At 45.0% G+C, this 20,231-nt stretch overlaps 1 protein-coding gene across 1 annotated transcript in view; it reads right to left on the bottom strand.

Moving 5' to 3' along the window:
- The window catches only part of RIN1 (Ras and Rab interactor 1), a 109,210-nt gene that overhangs the window by 64,331 nt on the left and 24,648 nt on the right, over positions 1-20,231 (bottom strand). The window contains exon 4 of the mRNA XM_063945113.1: positions 5,699-5,813. Within this exon, the coding sequence (XP_063801183.1) occupies positions 5,699-5,813 (115 nt within the window). The remainder of the gene's footprint in view (positions 1-5,698; positions 5,814-20,231) is intronic.

Here is a 20,231-nt window from a genome sequence, read left to right as displayed (position 1 = left end):
ACAGGGGGCATACAATTGTGCTCATAAGTTTACATATCCTAGCAGAATTTGTGATTTTCTGGCCATTTGTCAGAGAATATGAATGATAACTCACAAACTTTTCTTTCACTCATGGTTAGTGGTTGGGTGAAGCCATTTATTGTCAAACAACTGTGTTTACTCTTTTTAAATCATAATGACAACAGAAACTACCCAAATGACCCTGACCAAAAGTTTACATACCCTGGAGATTTTGGCCTGATAACATGCACACAAGTTGACACAAACAGGTTTGAATGGCTACTAAAGGTAACCATCCTCACCTGTGATCTGTGTGTGTGTGTGTGTGTGTGTGTGTGTGTGTGTGTGTGTGTGTGTGTGTGTGTGTGTGTGTGTGTGTGTGTGTGTGTGTGTATAAAAGGTCAGTGAGTTTCTGGACTCCTGAAAGACCCTTGCATCTTTCATCCAGTGCTGCACTAACGTGTCTGGATTCTGAGTCATTGGGAAAGCAAAAGAATTGTCAAAGGATCTGCGGAAAAAGGTAATTGAACTGTATAAAACAGGAAAGGGATATAAAAAGATATCCAAGCAATTGAGAATGCCAATCAGCAGTGTTCAAACTCTAATTAAGTAGTGAAAAATGAGGGATTCTGTGGAAACCAAATCACGGTCAGGTAGATCAACAAAAATTGCAGCCACAAATGCAAGGAAAATTTTTCGGGATGCAAAGAAAAATCCACAAATAACTTCAGCTGAAATACAGGACGCTCTGAAAAAAGTGGTGTGGTTGTTTCAAGATGCACAATAAGGAAGCATTTGAAGAAAAATGGGCTGCATGGTCGAGTCGCTAGAAGAAAGCCATTACTACGCAAATGCCACAATACTCCAAACAGCACAGAGACAAGCCTCAAAACTTCTGGAACAAAGTCATTCGGAGTGATGAGACCAAAATTGAACTTTTTGCCCACAACCATAAACGTTACATTTGGAGAGGAGTCAACAAGGCCTATGATGAAAGGTACACCATTCCTACTGTGAAACACGGAGGTGGATCGCTGATGTTTTGGGGATGTGTGAGCTACAAAGGCACTGGAAACTTGGTCAAAATTGATGGCAAGATGAATGCAGCATGTTATCAGAAAATACTGGAGGGAAATTTGCACTCATCAGCCCGGAAGCTGCGCATGGGACGTACTTGGACACTCCAGCATGACAATGATCCAAAACACAAGGCCAAGTCGACCTGTCATTGGCTGCAGCAGAATAAAGTGAAGATTCTGGAGTGGCTATCTCAGTCTCCTGACCTCAATATCATTAAGCCACTCTGGGGAGATCTCAAACGTGCAATTCATGCAAGACAGCCCAAGAATTTACAGGAACTGGTGGCTTTTTGCCAAGAAGAATGGGCAGCTTTACCATCTGAGAAAATAAAGAGCCTCATCCACAACTACCACAAAAGACTTCAAGCTGTCATTGATGTTAAAGAGGGCAAAACACGGTATTAAGAACTGGGGTATGTAAACTTTTGTCATTTGGGTAGTTTCTGTTGTCATTATGATTTAAAAAGGGTAAACACAGTTGTTTGACATTAAATGGCTTCACCCAACCACTAACCATGAGTGAAAGAAAAGTTTGTGAGTTATCATTCATATTCTCTGACAAATGGCCAGAAAATCACAAATTCTGCTAGGGTATGTAAACTTATGAACACAACTGTAAGTCTTGTTACAAGCATAGTCAGCATATTTGAAAATGCAGCCCAAGGTGGATCTGCCACAGGTTCTGTGGGCTGACTAGGGGGTGTAGAACACCCAGTACCTGAACCCTCAGCAGAAATCATTTCCTCAGGTAAATCCGTGGTGTCAGCACTGCATGATGCAGGAGCGTCTGCAGATTTCCCGCCCTGTGTAGCAGACATTATTAGGAATGTAGCCTTAGGGCGTATCAGTACAATATAGCCAGACAAACACAATACCTGACAAAAAAAACCCTAAGATATGTGACTGCAATTGCAGAGCACAAACAGAGGATTTAAGTGGTATGAGGTGACTGAAACACATAGTGAAAATTACAAAACAGTATACCCTGTGGAACACTATATGGTATATGAGACCCTGACACACTTAGACCCACAGGGCACAGAATATAGTGATAGCAATATGTGTGATACACAGAATACAATCCACACAGTAGCTATAGGCACACACAGTCACAGACACAATACAGAAATTATTACATACAGTATAAAAAATAAAACTGCATTGGACTAGTAATACTACATATAGAAATGTATGTATACAGATATAACAATGCACAGTAAACACTGGATGTATATCACAGAATACTTGTACTAAATATTCATATAGCAGTACACTTGTTCTTAACTAACGCTGTGTAAACAACATGTAGAATACTTAAGTGTGCTGTAAATGCACAGCGCTGATGAGACAGGCGGTTTTATAAAGAAGACAGTGCCCAGCAGTCCCAGGATCAGCGCAGCTCTGTGAAATTGCGCCCAAACAGGGAGTGAGGAGAGAGAGAGAGAGAGAGAGAGAGAGAGAGAGAGAGAGAGAGAGAGAGAGAGAGATGTTGCTCCAGGGCGGGAACACCTGCTGTAGATGGCGCCTGGAGCTGGGGGAGGGGCTACAGGTCAGCGCCTTATCCCCTCTACTGGACTTTACGACAGGGTACTATGGAGCCTATAATAAATGGATTTTAGTAAATCCAACCTGTGCTCCCTGCCCTGGTGGATATAGTGGGGTCCCTGCATGGCCACAGTGTCCACGCCAGCGGCACGGTCAGTCTCATGGGACCACGACCAGATCGCGATTTCGGCAGGTCCCACCTGGGGCACCCTCTTACCTCCTCCCTGAAGTGCGGCCACGCGATCCAGGACAGCAGCAGCGGTGATGTGTGCCTGATGACTGGAGCGCCTCCGCTGCAAGTACCCGGCAACCAGGGCGCGGGAGTATGCAGCGTCGCTGGGGGAGGTGATGGAGCCGCAGCACAGAATGTCAGCAAGACATACACAGCATCTAGTGCCTGTGCTGCGGCCCTTGAAGTCTTCTTTCTTCTTAAAGAGCTCTTATTAGGGCTGCCTAGCGCAGCCCTCCCTGTTAGTGACCTGCACTGCAGGCACCAACTTACAAACTGAGCTCCAGTGCCTGGAGGCGGGGCTATAGAGAAGGCAGTGCAGTGCATCCTGGGAACAGTCAAAGCTTTAGCCTGTTGGTGCCTCGGATCAAGATCCAACTCTACACCACAAAGTTATTCCCTGTTATTCCCTTTATAAGAATTTGGTAACACTGGGGTAGATGTATTAACCTGGAGAAGGCATAAGGAAGTGATACACCAATCAGCTCCTAATTGATCATTTACATATTGGAGCTTATTGGCTGGTGTGTTTATCACCTTGCATTTATCACTAGTTTATCACTTCCTTATGCCTTCTCCAGGTTAATACATCTGCCCCATTATTTTTATGGCCTCTAGTCAAGAAAAGAAAAGGTAGTACTCATTATATGTTATTATATACTGGTAGCAGATGGTACCCATTATATGTTATTATATACTGGTAGCAGGTAGTACCCATTATATGTTATTATATATTGATAGCAGGTAGATCTCATTATGTGCCATTATTTACTGACAGCAGGGACTATACATTATATGTTTTTATATACTAGTAGCAGGTAGTACCCATTAGTGTATATACAAGTTATTGCTGGGTTGTACCATACCTTTACTGGACGATATTTTATGCTGTATATTATATTGCTGTGGTACCTGCTTTGTTATTGCGAAATTCAGCGTACAGTATTTATCTATTCTCCCTTATTCATATAATTATCTAGTATCATCTGTTTGCGGATGATACTCAAATCTACCTATCCTCCCCAGATTTGTCACCATCTGTATTGGGCCGTGTCACTGGATGCCTTTCTGCCATTTCATCTTGGATGTCACTTGCTACCTCAAACTCATAATTTCCAAAACAGAAGTAATTATATTTCAACTGGCCAATAGGAGTTTCCAACCTGATAACTCTATCACTGTTGATAACTCACCAATCAACCCTACCCCACAAGCTTGCTGCCTAAAGGTGTGTACACACGGTGAGATAAATCCTTCCGATTTTGAATACAGGTTGAGTATCCCATATCCAAAATGCTTGGGACCAGAGGTATTTTGGATATAGGATTTTTCGGTATTTTGGAATAATTGCATAACATAATGAGATATCATGGTGATGGGACCTAAGTCTAAGCACAGAATGCATTTATGTTTCATATACACCTTATACACACAGCCTGAAGGTAATTTTAGCCAATATGTTTTTTAATAACTTTGTGCATTAAACAAAGTTTGTGTACATACACACAATCCATTTATGTTTCATATACACCTTATACACACAGCCTGAAGATCATTTAATACAATATTTGGAATAATTTTGTGTATTAAACAAAGTTTGTGTACATTGAGCCAACAGAAAACAAAGTTTTCACTATCTCAGTCTCACTCAAAAAATTCCGTATTTCTGAATATTTGGATATGGGATTCTCAACCTGTATATAGTGAAAATCGGAAGGAAAGTTAGTGTGTTATTAGACAATATCTCACTGTGTGTATGCACCTTAAGTGTGATTCTTTACTCTAAACTTTCCTTTGTTCCCCACATTCAACCTGTCTCAAAATCATGTTACATACACCTAAGAAACATATCCAAAATACGATTATATCTTAAACAAGACACTGCAAAAACTCTAATACGTGCACTCATTATCTCCCGTATTGATTATTGCAATAGTCTTCTGACTGGTCTTCCCAAAAATAGGCTCTCACCACTACAATCCATTCTGAATGCAGCTGAAAGGCTGATTTTCCTCGACAGACGTTCATCGTCTGCAGATCCGCTCTGCGAGTCCACCATTGGTTACCGGTATAAAATACTTTTACTTACATACAAGGCTATTAACCAAACTGCGCCTTCATACATCTCTTCGCTCATCTCAAAATATCTCCCTATGCGACCTCTCAGCTCTGCACAAGATCTGCATCTCTCATCCACACGCATTACTTGCTGCCACTCAAAATTACAGGAGTTTTTCCGGGATGCACCCACTCTGTGGAATGCCCTCCTACGCACAATAAGACTCACCTCTAGTCTCCAAACCTTCAAGCGTTCCCTGAAAACTCACTTATTCAGACAAGCTTATCAAATGTTGGGCCAACCCATGTAACCTTCAGTGTCTCCTATCTAAGTACATCCTCTGTGTACAGTCCACACAAAACTTCACATATATTTTCTTTCTTCACTTTCACATACTCCTCCAGACCCTTGGCCAACATTGATGGGTGATCATATCATACAGCCCATTAAGAACCTTTGCAATCTGGCAGGACCATTATGCAATAGGTAGCACCTATCCTTGTGTATCAATGCCTATTTCCCTATAGATTGTAAGCTTGCGAGCAGGGCCAGCCTACTTCTAGGTCTATCTGTATTACCCAGTTTTTTTCTATTACTGTTGCCCCAATTGTAAAGCGCAACTGAATATGCTGCGCTATATAAGAAACTGTTAATAAATAAATAATAAAAAGACTAATCACATTTTACACCGTCTGATATACATAACTGTAGGTGTGGCTAGTAATGCGAATGACCTTGTCTAGCACTTTTGATATGACAATTTTAGAACTTTGCGTGATAGCTTACCAGAAGGCCCATCATGTATGTATGACTGATGAATGAAGCTTGGTCCACAGTCATCTGATAAGCGCACACAGAGGACTAGCTGCTGCCGAGTGTTAGCTCTTCTCACAAGGAATGTCTGCAAAATTAAATAGTTGGATGCTTTAGGTCTATGAGTCACAAGACATACTGAGAATTACCTTTGCCTCCAAAGAAATGACCAAATAAAGGTAAAGCTCCCATTTAGGTAGAGCCACCTTGTGACATGAAGCGAAGTCTATGACTGTCACCAGATAGATATTAGCTAGACTGATCCGTATCTTTGTTCTTTGATCTTTCCTCCCTATATGGTCTAGAAATGAAGGTGTATATTTAGTCTTTTAGTAGCATTTTTCTTGTCACATTATCACATAAAGGTCCATATATAACAACCATTTACAACTATGTAACTGGTGCAGACTCCCTTGTCATCGACACCCTGAAGCCCCAGAGACATACTTTATCCACCCTGCCCTATTTTGCAACAGTAGTGAAAAATGTATACAATGATACCCCATGAGTATGATCTGTGCATGTTAAAGAAAAAGTTAATTTAAAAAAGAAATGTGTTCCATCCCCCCTCCCCCCCCTGTCAATAATCAGCCATGGACCTCTCAGCCTTTTTTGGTATTGAAAATAGGGGAGAAACTAAGGGGCAGATGCTATAGCAGGGAGACACATAGCGTGAGGTCCCTCTGTCATAACAGCAACCAGCTCCAAACTGGGCGGACCAGCAGGGCTAGAATTCCTCGGAAAGTGGGTAACCAAAAAATAAAATGGGTTCCCCTATCAATAGTAACTACCAATAATGGGTGATTGGACTGGCTCCTCCAGGATCTTTGCCCGCCACCATTTGGTGGATGGTGCTAGGATACCTTTGGCCTCGCTGCTACCCTGGGACATCTGCCGAACCTGCTACATGGCTGCAGCAGCTGTCAACCCTCTGGCTGCCGGGCAGTGCCACTGATGCTGGCTTGTGCCTGGCTGCCAGTGTTGGACTTAAGAGTCCAGGGAACGCAGTGGTAGGGGCCCTTGTTTAGGTGTGTGACCAGTCTCCAGAGGGGGTGTGGTCCACTGCCACAGAGGTTTGGCTAACCATTAGACAGTGCATGGTCTGTGCCCCTTGATAAATATATATAATAAATACTGCTAGTCCATGCATGATAATGTACCAGATTAATAACCGCAATACACTGTAGATAATACACTATAGTTCTGTGCAGAATAAGGCAACATATGTATATAATGTATATTTCAAGTGCAGAGTCTGGTACCTGATCCCTAGAGGCGAAGGTAGGCATCCCAGGTGTTGGGGCCCTCCGGGGGTTTCCTCTGTACCCCTTTGGGCCAGTCCAACCCTGACTGCTGCACATGGTGTGTTGAGCCGCCGAGACTGGAGATCGGTCTCAGCAGCCTACACATTTCAACATTGGTTGGCTGATCGTCGGACAGGTCTCCTGAGTTTTAAGCATGTTCAAAAATCATTTGACCTGACCAGGCGACCAGGATCGGATGAAAGGATTGGTTGGGTGAGGGTACACAATTGTGCAATGTCAGACAAACTCGTCGGTCTGTGGTCGAACCTCATGCAGCTGGACAAGTGTGTACCCAGCTTTAGAGACTCCACGGTAGGGCTGGATTAAGCTGCAGTCCTTTATTTACAGCAGCAGTGCGGAGCAGGACTGCACTGCAAACTGGAGAAGAGAAGGGGGAGGTGGAGTCTGAGCAGGGGGTGGGGCTACACAGTACTGTAAAGTCAAAGGCAGTAGCATGGGAGAGAGGAGTGAAGGAGCCGCTGCAGACCCAGAGTGAAGAGGACTATCCAGTGGCCAGCCTATAAGGTAAGAGGGACTCGGGGAGGGTGCCTGTCTGTCTGTCAGTCAGTCAGTCAGTCAGTGTGTGTGTGTGTGTGTGTGTGTGTGTGTGTGTCGGTGTGTGTGTGTGTGTGTGTGTGTGTGTGTGTGTGTGTCGGTGTGTGTGTGCCTATGTATTTGTGTGACTGTATGTGTGTTTGCATATATTATATAAGTGTGTGAGTGTGTGTTTTGTGACACTGTAAGAACCACATCCAGCAGGTGTGATGAAAGTAGTATGTTTTTATTCACTGCAACTCAGCAGCCACTGCTCAGCAAATATTAGGTCTTTCACAACAGCAGGTTACAAATACTTTTCTTAGACTAAAACAATCACAACAATGGGTTTTCACCTTCGGCTTCAGCCTATGTACACAAGGTCAGTGGACTCCCACCCAGCCTATCAAATGGCCGACTTGTTCAGCATCAAGAGCCCTGAATCTTGTTCCCAGGAGTTCTATAAACCAAGCTATCAGGTGCTGACCATTACCTGCAGTGCTTACAGTGGTCCTAGAGAAGTGGTCTAACTCACCCTCCAATTTAATAAAGGAACTGGTCTCAAAAAGAAAGGGGAGTGATCACGCAATAGTATCCCCAATTCAAATTACGCTGCACAGTAGCACAATCTAATTCACATGACACCACATAGTAGTGTCCCTTATTCATATTTTGACACACAGTAGTGCCCCTTTTAAACAATACCCACATTAGTTCCCCTTATACACATTGCCCACAGTAGTAGTGCCCCTAATACACATAATGCCCACAGCAGTAGTTCCCATTATACAATGTCCACAGCAATAGTAGGCATTGTATATGGGCATAGTGGGCACTGTAGTGGTAGTGCCCTTTATGCAATGCCCACTGTAGTGACAGTGCCCCTACTGCAGAGCCCACAGTACTAGTGCCCCTTATGCTCCCAGGAGTGATGCCCCTTAAGCAGTGCCCCCATTTGTAGTGTCCCCAGTAGTAATGCCCCCTGTAGTAGTGCCCCAGTCGTACTGCCCCCCTGTAGTAGTGCCCCCAGTGGTAATGCCCCCTGTAGTAGTGGCCACAGCAGTAATGCCCCCTAAAGTAGGGCCCCAAGTGGTAATGCCACCATTAGTAATGCCCCCTGTAGTAGTGCCCCTTACACACACAAAAAAAACACAATACTTACCTTAAGCCCCACTCCTGCACCCAACTGCTGCCATCTGCGTATTTCCCTTTCGGGTCTTTCATACACAGTCTGTGTTTCATCGACCATGTTGGACCTTTCTAGAATCGTGGTTTGTTCACCATTATGAGGATCATCATACATGTCAGATGAAGGGTATTCTTCAGTCATGTTGTCTTCATTATGGTTAGGTTGAGATCTTAAATCCACCCGATTTCTTCTTACTTCCGTTCCACGCTCTGTACGTATAGTATAAGATCTTGGTGCTACTTGTGCTTGCACAATACCTTTCTGCACCCAAATACCTTTCTCGTGATCTCTGAGACGGACTTGGTCACCCGATTTTAGATCAAATAAGCTTTTTGCTCGCCTGTCATAGAACAGTTTCTGTTTTGCCTGTTGACGTTCCTTACTCAGTCTGACCAACGCTGAGTTATGTGTATTAAGCAATTCATCATGTATCGGGAGATTTGCTCTAATCCTCCTTCCCATCAGCGTTTGTGCAGGAGAAAGTCCATTCTGTAAAGATGTACTGCGGTAGATTAAAAGACTTTTGTAGAAATCTTCTTTACCTTCTTGAGCTTTTTCCATGAGACTCTTTACAGTTTTTACTGAACTTTCCACCAACCCATTTGAGTGTGGATAGTGGGGACTTGACGTAGTATGGACAAATTCCCACTCATCAGCAAATTGTCTAAATTCAGCACTGGAAAACTGAGGACCATTGTCAGTGAACACTTCCATAGGAACACCATGCCTTGCAAAGACTGACTTCATGCAATTGATTACGGCTTTACTAGTAGTTGTATGTAGTGTCTTCACCTCAGGGTAGTTAGAGTAATAATCAGTCACGACAATGTACGTTTTCCCATTACAATCAAACAAATCTGCGCCAACTTTCTGGTACGGTCTCTCTGGCACTGCGTGAGGACTCAGTGGCTCGACCTGTTGTTTCAGTCTATACGTAAGACATAATTCACATGTAGCTGTAGTCGGTGCTATGTCTTGGTTCATTCTTGGCCAATACATAACTTCACGCGCTCTCCGCTTACATTTTTCTTCTCCTAAGTGACCTTCATGTATCTTGCACAGAATAGTTTTTCTTAGTCGTGCAGGTATGACAAACCTTTTGCCTTTGTAAATAATACCATCGATAACTGTAAGGTCACTGCGGTACATCTAATAATCATGGATAGACAGCGGGCACGCATGTTTTTCTGCTGGCCAACCTTTCAGAATGATATCTTTCAACACTTTCATTGTGTCATCTGTCTCAGTTTCTTTCCTAATCTGTTCTTGTCTTGCAAGAGACACTGGTAGAGAAGCTACGATCAAATTAACATAGGCTTCTATCTCTTCATCCATCAGACTTTTGGAACCTTCACTTTTGTCCGCAGCATGAGAAAGTGTATCAGCAATGTACATGTATTTGCCGGGACAGTACAGCAAGTGTACATCATATTTCTGTAGTCTCATAAGCATTCGTTGAATTCTCATGGGACAGGCATGTAATGATTTAGTCATGATAGCTACCAATGGCTTGTGGTCAGTTTCCACTGTAAATGTTTGACCATACACAAACTGATGAAATCGCTCACATGCATATGTGATCGCTAGAAGTTCTTTTTCTTTCTGAGCATACCTTGTTTCAGCACTTGTCAGTGCTCTTGATGCATATATTACTGGTTGCCATGTATCCTCATGTTCTTGTAACAGCACTGAGCCTAGGCCAAATTGCGAAGCATCTGCAGAAATTCTTATTCTTTTCGCAGGATCAAAGAATTTTAGCACTGGTTGCTCTGTAATGTTCTGTTTCAAGTTTTGCCAACTTTCTTCTTGTTCATGTGACCACATCCACTCGTTATCTTTGTCCAACAACCATCTAAGAGAGGCTGTTCGTTCAGAGAGTTGAGAAATAAACTTTCCTAAGTAAGTAATCATTCCTAGGAATCTTCTGACGTCGTCTTTGTTGTTAGGACGTTCCATGTTCACTATGGCTGATATTTTCCTTGGGTCTGGTTTTACACCTTGATCCGAGACCATGTCGCCCATAAAAGTAAGTGTATTCACGCCAAATTCACATTTGTCCTTGTTTAGCTTTAGATTCACTTTCTTGACAAGTTCCATTACTTGTCTCAATTTAGAATCATGTTCTTCCTTTGTAGATCCCCAGACAATAATGTCATCCATCATTGTTTCAACACCTGGAATATGTTCAAAAATAATGTGTATCTTTTTGTGATATACTTCTGGAGCAGACAATATTCCATATGGTAGTCGAAGAAATCTGTATCGACCTTCTGGTGTATTAAATGTACAAAGATTTGAGCTGGCCTCATCTAGCTTCATTTGCCATAATCCTGAAGATGCGTCCAATTTACTGAACCATTTTGCTCCCACAAATTGCGACATGATTTCATCTCTAGTTGGTAGTTTGAAATGTTCTCGTTTAATAGCTTTGTTTAAATCTCTGGGGTCTAGACATATTCTGAGTTGTCCATTTTTCTTTTCAACAATTACTAAGGAGCTTACCCATTCAGTAGGCTCATCAACTTTCTGTATCAGCTCCACATGCAGCAAGATATATATTAAACCTTTGCTTAAATCTTTTCCAGTTTTCAGACAAGTTACCAGACATCAGCATGCCGGTTGGAGGAGCCGGCATGCTGATCCATGGTTACTCACTGTTTGAAGAGAGGAGCACACGGCAGGCTTTGCAGACACTGAGTATCACAGCCTTACAGACTTCTGCAAGATTCTTTCACACTCTAAGAGCACTAGCAGTCCAAGTTAAACTTCTTCTGACACCATGTTTTGTTCATATGTTTGTAAATCCAGTCATCAGGACACAGAGACATGTCAGTTCACTGCTGTGCTATTTTATTCCATCACCAACTCCAGACACACTGCACACTGGACCACCCACTTCCCAGCATCCCCCTGGTCCCAGGAACCATCACTGAAGATTCAGGCTTACACATATCAGTAAGGGAGTGTCTACAAATATTAAGCATTTTAATACATCACACAGGGGTGCCTTGGAATGGTGGTTTGGGACCAATTCAAATGATTTATGGTCAGTGTAATAGACAAAACCAGTGCTGGCGGCTGCCAATCATAAAATATGTGGACAAACAGAAGCGAATCCTGTCACTCACCACATAACTGAGCCTAAGGATGACATATAAACACAATGGAATTAATTTAATATGTTGTTCTAAATTTCTCAATAAGAAACTTTTGGCCTAGGGGCGCAAGGTGAAAAAAAATTCTGAAACTCAAGGGCGCCATGATTCAAACAAGTTTGAGAACCACTGAGCTAAAGTGTAAAAATGTCACTAGGATAGCATATGGGTACTGTGGCATCACTGCAGAGAATACAGGGTACAAAGAATGGGATAGAGTCACCAGTATGTTCTAGTGATGAGCGGGTTCGGTTTCCGAGAAACCGAACCCCCCCGAACTTCACCCTTTTTACACGGGTCCGAGCCATACTCGGATTCTCCCGTATGGCTCGGTTAACCCGAGCGCGCCCGAACGTCATCATCCCGCTGTCGGATTCTCGCGAGATTTGGATTCTATATAAGCAGCCACGCGTCGCCGCCATTTTCACACGTGCATTGAGATTGATAGGGAGAGGACGTGGCTGGCGTCCTCTCCGTTTATATACGAGACAGTTGATCTGATTGCTTTGCTTGTTTATTTTACTATTGTGGGGAGGATTGGGGAGCAGCTGTTAGGAGGAGTACAGTGCAGAGTTTTGCTGATAGTGACCACCAGTTTTTTATCCGTTCTCTTCTCTGCCTGAAAAAAACGCTCCATACCATATCTGTGCTCAGTGTGCTGCATGATATATCTGTGATGAGTGCTCACACTGCTTAATTGTGGGGACTGGGGAGCAGCTATAGCAGGAGTACAGTGCAGAGTTTTGCTGACAGTGACCACGAGTATACGTTTGTCTGCCTGAAAAACACTCCTGTGGCTTTTTTTTTTATACTAGTAGTTTAGCAGTTTGCTGACAGTGTCCACCAGGTCCATTATACTGTATATAGCAGTACGGTAGGCCAGTGCTGTACCTACCTCTGTGTCGTCACTCGTCATCCATAAAGTATACTATCCATCCATCTACATTGTATACCTGTGGTGGCTTTTTTTTTTATACTAGTAGTTTAGCAGTCTGCTGACAGTGTCCACCAGGTCCATTATACTGTATATAGCAGTACGGTAGGCCACTGCTCTACCTACCTCTGTGTCGTCACTCGTCATCCATAAAGTATACTATCCATCCATCTACATTGCATACCTGTGGTGGCTTTTTTTTTATACTAGTAGTTTAGCAGTCTGCTGACAGTGTCCACCAGGTCCATTATACTGTATATAGCAGTACGGTAGGCCACTGCTGTACCTACCTCTGTGTCGTCACTCGTCATCCATAAAGTATACTATCCATCCATCTACATTGTATACCTGTGGTGGCTTTTTTTTATACTAGTAGTTTAGCAGTCTGCTGACAGTGTCCACCAGGTCCATTATACTGTATATAGCAGTACGGTAGGCCACTGCTGTACCTACCTCTGTGTCGTCACTCGTCATCCATAAAGTATACTATCCATCCATCTACATTGTATACCTGTGGTGGCTTTTTTTTTATACTAGTAGTTTAGCAGTCTGCTGACAGTGTCCACCAGGTCCATTATACTGTATATAGCAGTACGGTAGGCCACTGCTGTACCTACCTCTGTGTCGTCACTCGTCATCCATAAAGTATACTATCCATCCATCTACATTGTATACCTGTGGTGGCTTTTTTTTTTATACTAGTAGTTTAGCAGTCTGCTGACAGTGTCCACCAGGTCCATTATACTGTATATAGCAGTACGGTAGGCCACTGCTGTACCTACCTCTGTGTCGTCACTCGTCATCCATAAAGTATACTATCCATCCATCTACATTGTACACCTGTGGTGGCTTTTTTTTTTATACTAGTAGTTTAGCAGTCTGCTGACAGTGTCCACCAGGTCCATTATACTGTATATAGCAGTACGGTAGGCCACTGCTGTACCTACCTCTGTGTTGTCACTCGTCATCCATAAAGTATACTATCCATCCATCTACATTGTATACCTGTGGTGGCTTTTAGTTGTGCGCATTAAAATATGGAGAACAAAAATGTGGAGGGTAAAAAATTAGGGAAAGATCAAGATCCACTTCCACCTCGTGCTGAAGCTGCTGCCACTAGTCATGGCCGAGACGATGAAATGCCATCAACGTTGTCTGCCAAGGCCGATGCCCAATGTCATAGTACAGAGCATGTAAAATCCAAAACACAAAAGATCAGTAAAATGCCTCAAAAATCAAAATTAAAAGCTTCTGAGGAGAAGCGTAAACTTGCCAATATGCCATTTACGACACGGAGTGGCAAGGAACGGCTGAGGCCCTGGCCTACGTTCATGGCTAGTGGTTCAGCTTCACATGAGGATGGAAGCACTCATCCTCTCGCTAGAAAAAAGAAAAGACTTAAGCTGGCAAAAGCACAGCAAAGAACTGTGCATTCTTCGAAATCACAAATCCCCAAGGAGAGTCCAATTGTGTCGGTTGCGATGCCTGACCTTCCCAACACTGGACGGGAAGAGCTTGCGCCTTCCACCATTTGCACGCCCCCTGCAAGTGCTGGAAGGAGCACCCGCAGTCCAGTTCCTGATAGTCGAATTGAAGATGTCAGTGTTGAAGTACACCAGGATGAGGATATGGGTGTTGCTGGCGCTGGGGAGGAAATTGACAAGGAGGATTCTGATGGTGAGGTGGTTTGTTTAAGTCAGGCACCCGGGGAGACACCTGTTGTCCATGGGAGGAATATGGCCATTGACATGCCTGGTCAAAATACAAAAAAAATCAGCTCTTCGGTGTGGAATTATTTCAACACACATGCGGACAACAGGTGTCAAGCCGTGTGTTGCCTTTGTCAAGCTGTAATACGTAGGGGTAAGGACGTTAACCACCTCGGAACATCCTCCCTTATACGTCACCTGCAGCGCATTCATCATAAGTCAGTGACAAGTTCAAAAACTTTGGGCGACAGCGGAAGCAGTCCACTGACCAGTAAATCCCTTCCTCTTGTAACCAAGCTCCTGCAAACCACACCACCAACTCCCTCAGTGTCAATTTCCTCCTTACCCAGGAAAGCCAATAGTCCTGCAGGCCATGTCACTGGCAAGTCTGACGAGTCCTCTCCTGCCTGGGATTCCTCCGATGCATCCTTGAGTGTAACGCCTACTGCTGCTGGCGCTGCTGTTGTTGCTGCTGGGAGTCGATCGTCATCCCAGAGGGGAAGTCGGAAGACCACTTGTACTACTTCCAGTAAGCAATTGACTGTCCAACAGTCCTTTGCGAGGAAGATGAAATATCACAGCAGTCATCCTGCTGCAAAGCGGATAACTGAGGCCTTGGCAGCCTGGGCGGTGAGAAACGTGGTTCCGGTATCCATCGTTAATTCAGAGCCAACTAGAGACTTGATTGAGGTACTGTGTCCCCGGTACCAAATACCATCTAGGTTCCATTTCTCTAGGCAGGCGATACCGAAAATGTACACAGACCTCAGAAAAAGACTCACCAGTGTCCTAAAAAATGCAGTTGTACCCAATGTCCACTTAACCACGGACATGTGGACAAGTGGAGCAGGGCAGACTCAGGACTATATGACTGTGACAGCCCACTGGGTAGATGTATTGCCTCCCGCCGCAAGAACAGCAGCGGCGGCACCAGTAGCAGCATCTCGCAAACGCCAACTCGTTCCTAGGCAGGCTACGCTTTGTATCACCGCTTTCCAGAATACGCACACAGCTGAAAACCTCTTACGGCAACTGAGGAAGATCATCGCAGAATGGCTTACCCCAATTGGACTCTCCTGGGGATTTGTGACATCGGACAACGCCACCAATATTGTGTGTGCATTACATCTGGGCAAATTCCAGCATGTCCCATGTTTTGCACATACCTTGAATTTGGTGGTGCAGAATTATTTAAAAAAACGACAGGGGCGTGCAAGAGATGCTGTCGGTGGCCCGAAAAATTGCGGACCACTTTCGGCGTTCAGGCACCGCGTACAGAAGACTGGAGCACCACCAAAAATACCTGAACCTGCCCTGCCATCATCTGAAGCAAGAGGTGGTAACGAGGTTAAATTCAACCCTCTATATGCTTCAGAGGATGGAGGAGCAGCAAAAGGCCATTCAAGCCTATACATCTGGCCACGATATAGGCAAAGGAGGTGGAATGCACCTGTCTCAAGCGCAGTGGAGAATGATTTCAACGTTGTGCAAGGTTCTGCAACCCTTTGAACTTGCCACACGTGAAGTCAGTTCAGACACTGCCAGCCTGAGTCAGGTCATTCCCCTCATCAGGCTTTTGCAGAAGAAGCTGGAGACATTGAAGGAGGAGCTAAAACAGAGTGATTCCGCTAGGCATGTGGGACTTGTGGATGGAGCCCTTCATTCGCTTAACCAGGATTCACGGGTGGTCAATCTGTTGAAATCAGAGCACTACATTTTGGCCACCGTGCTCGATCCTAGATTTAAAACCTACGTTGTATCTCTCTTTCCGGCAGACACAAGTCTGCAGGGGTTCAAAGACCTGCTGGTGAGAAAATTGTCAAGTCAAGCGGAACGTGACCCGTCAACAGCTCCTCCTTCACATTCTCCCGCAACTGGGGGTGCGAGCAGTGCCAGATTAAGGTCCAAATGGGCCTGGAGCTGAAGTTTCAAAAGGGCCTATTATGCGCTGCTGCTGGGGGTGTGACTAATGATGTGGGGGCATGACCAGTGGTGTGGGGGAGTGGTCTGCGTAAATGGGCGTGATGTGAACAAAATTAAGAAAAAGGTGCCTACCTATAAAGGTGAGAAGCCCGCCAGTGAAAAGGCATCCTCCCTGTGGCATCTGCTCCAGGAGAGTTCCGGGACCGCTTCCTGAGTTCCCAGCCGATGACGTCCCTCCCCCCAGTGCGTGTGTTGTCAAGACAACACTCCACGCCGGACTGGAGCATGCGGGGTCCATGCAGGGTGCTTTTTTCAAGGCTCTATGATGTTTGTTCTATAGCATAAAGCCTTGAAAAAAGCGCCCTGCGCGGGCGCTGAAACGTTGGCAAGCTATGCCCTAATTGCATTTTTGTCAGACTAAAGCACTATTTTTTCACCAAGTCCACTGAGTGCCGCCTGGTTCTTATACATCGTGAGGAGGGAAGCAAAGACTCACTCCAGAGCAGACATCTTTTGTCTGCTTTGAGAAAGGTGCTTGAGTGGCACCGAAACGTAAGCCACATGACTCAGATGTAATGCTACTTTTTCACTAGGAGTGCCGCAGTTTATTCAACACATTACACATTAACTGATCACTGATGGCACCCTGCGTATAAGGATTCCAGCATATATCTGCTCCGGTGCCCTCAGTATGAATGGTATACACAAACACTGTTCCCCCGTTGCTAGGGGAAACAAACAGCGGCACTCCAGAGGCTTAATGAAAAAAAGTTAAAAATGTATTTAAATCATTTGCAAAAAATGCACCACCGACGTTTCAGGGATAACACGCCCCTTCTTTAAGGTGACATACCTCAAGACTATATTGAGAAGCTTACCTTAAGTAGGCAGGAATTCCCGCCACCAGTGCACGGAGAGTTGAGCGCCGCGTCTCCGTCTGCCGGCTATGACGTGATCACCTCCACGCCGTCCGTTGCCTCGCGACGGGGTACAGCCGGGGACGGTCTGACTACTCCGTTTCCCATAGAGTGCTTGAAACCCAGAAAGTGTGTATTAGGCCAGTGTTGAGACTCCCACTGTGGTATAAAAAGTAAATACACACTTTCTGGGTTTCAAGCACTCTATGGGAGATTAGTCAGACCGCGGTGTCCCCGGCTGTACCCTGTAGCTAGGCAACGGATGGTGCGGGGGTAATCATGTCCTAGCCGGCGGACGGAGACGCGGCGCTGGCGCTTGACTCACCGTGCACTGGTGCCGGTAATTCCTGCCTACTTAAGGTAAGCTTCTCACTATAGTCTTGTTGTGTGTCACCTTGAAGAAGGGGCGTGTGAGCCCTGAAACGTCGGTGGTGCATTTTTTGCAAATTATTTAAATCGTTTTTACTTTTTTCATCAAAACTCTGGCGTGCCGCTGTTTGTTTCCCCTAGCAACGGGGGAACAGTGTGTGTGTGTGTGTGTGTGTGTGTGTATATACACACACACACACACCACCACATATAGTACACTCACAAGTGCACACTACACACACAAATTACACACACCCACCACCCCCACATATACAAACACACAGTACACACTATACACACACACACACAGTACACCCCCACAAAGTACACACACACACACACACACACACACACATATATATATATATATATATATATATACACACACATATAGTATACACACATTCAGCACACATACAGTACACACACATACTGTATACATACACAGTACACACACATACAGTATACACATACTGTACAGTACACACACAGTATACACACACACATACAGTATACACACACACACATACAGTATACACACACCACACCACACCACACAGTATACACACACAGTACACACACACACACACCACACTATACATACAGTACACACACACACTATTGATTCCACTAAACAAGAAGCCATTAAACTTACCAGGCTTCCTGCATCAGCCTGTACAGCCTGGGGGCGGAGCTTGGGCCTGTGAGTGACAGACTCGGGCCCTGAGTGAAGGAGAGACTGGAGGGGAGGGGCTGCTACCACACTGCCTGCACGGATCTCAGGTGAGTGCTGGAGCCGGGGGAGAAGATGCACGGGAGAGAGGATGGCCGCTGGCAGTCTGTGACAGGAAAGAGATTTTTCCTGTCACTGCTGTCACTCCTGTGGGCCTATTTTCAATGGGGGGCCTGGAGCTGCAGCTCCATCCGCCCCATTGTTAATCCGGCCATGGGTGCGAGGAAAAGGCTAAGAATTCCGAGCCCACCCGCTGGCGGTGATGCAGGGCAGTCTGGAGCGAGGGCTGACATCTGGTCCGGACTGAAGGACCTGCCAACGATTACTGACATGTCGTCTACTGTCACTGCATATGATTCTCTCACCATTGAAAAAATGGTGGAGGATTATATGAGTGACCGCATCCAAGTACGCACGTCAGACAGTCCGTACGTATACTAGCAGGAAAAAGAGGCAATTTGGAGGCCCTTGCAGAAACTGGCTTTATTCTACCTAAGTTGCCCTCCCTCCAGTGTGTACTCCGAAAGAGTGTTTAATGCAGCCGCTCACCTTGTCAGCAATCGGCGTACGAGGTTACTTCCAGAAAATGTGGAGAAGATGATATTCATTAAAATTAATTATAATTAGTGATGTGCACCGGAAATTTTTTCGGGTTTTGTGTTTTGGTTTTAGGTTCGGTTCCGTGGCCGTGTTTTGGGTTCGAACGCGTTTTGGCAAAACCTCACCGAATTTTTTTTGTCGGATTCGGGTGTGTTTTGGATTCGGGTGTTTTTTTCAAAAAACCCTAAAAAACAGCTTAAATCATAGAATTTGGGGGTCATTTTGATCCCATAGTATTATTAACCTCAATAACCATAATTTCCACTCATTTCCAGTCTATTCTGAACACCTCACAATATTATTTTTAGTCCTAAAATTTGCACCGAGGTCGCTGGATGGCTAAGCTAAGCGACACAAGTGGCCGACACAAACACCTGGCCCATCTAGGAGTGGCACTGCAGTGTCAGGCAGGATGGCCCTTCAAAAAAATACTCCCCAAACAGCACATGACGCAAAGAAAAAAAGAGGCGCAATGAGGTAGCTGTGTGACTAAGCTCAGCGACCCAAGTGGCCGACACAAACACCTGGCCCATCTAGGAGTGGCACTGCAGTGTCAGACAGGATGGCCCTTCAAAAAAATACCCCCCAAACAGCACATGACGCAAAGAAAAAAAGAGGCGCAATGAGGTAGCTGTGTGACTAAGCTAAGCGACCCTAGTGGCCGACACAAACACCTGGCCCATCTAGGAGTGGCACTGCAGTGTCACGCAGGATGGCCCTTCAAAAAAATACTCCCCAAACAGCACATGACGCAAAGAAAAAAAGAGGCGCAATGAGGTAGCTGTGTGACTAAGCTAAGCGACCCTAGTGGCCGACACAAACACCTGGCCCATCTAGGAGTGGCACTGCAGTGTCACGCAGGATGGCCCTTCAAAAAAATACTCCCCAAACAGCACATGACGCAAAGAAAAAAAGAGGCGCAATGAGGTAGCTGTGTGACTAAGCTAAGCGACCCTAGTGGCCGACACAAACACCTGGTCCATCTAGGAGTGGCGCTGCAGTGTCACGCAGGATGGCCCTTCAAAAAAATACTCCCCAAACAGCACATGACGCAAAGAAAAAAAGAGGCGCAATGAGGTAGCTGTGTGACTAAGCTAAGCGACCCTAGTGGCCGACACAAACACCTGGCCCATCTAGGA

This window comes from Pseudophryne corroboree, chromosome 11, assembly GCF_028390025.1.
Source record: "Pseudophryne corroboree isolate aPseCor3 chromosome 11, aPseCor3.hap2, whole genome shotgun sequence".
NCBI lineage: Eukaryota > Metazoa > Chordata > Amphibia > Anura > Myobatrachidae > Pseudophryne > Pseudophryne corroboree.
Note: the sequence above shows the minus strand (reverse complement) of the source record. Positions and strands in the feature narration are given on the sequence as shown.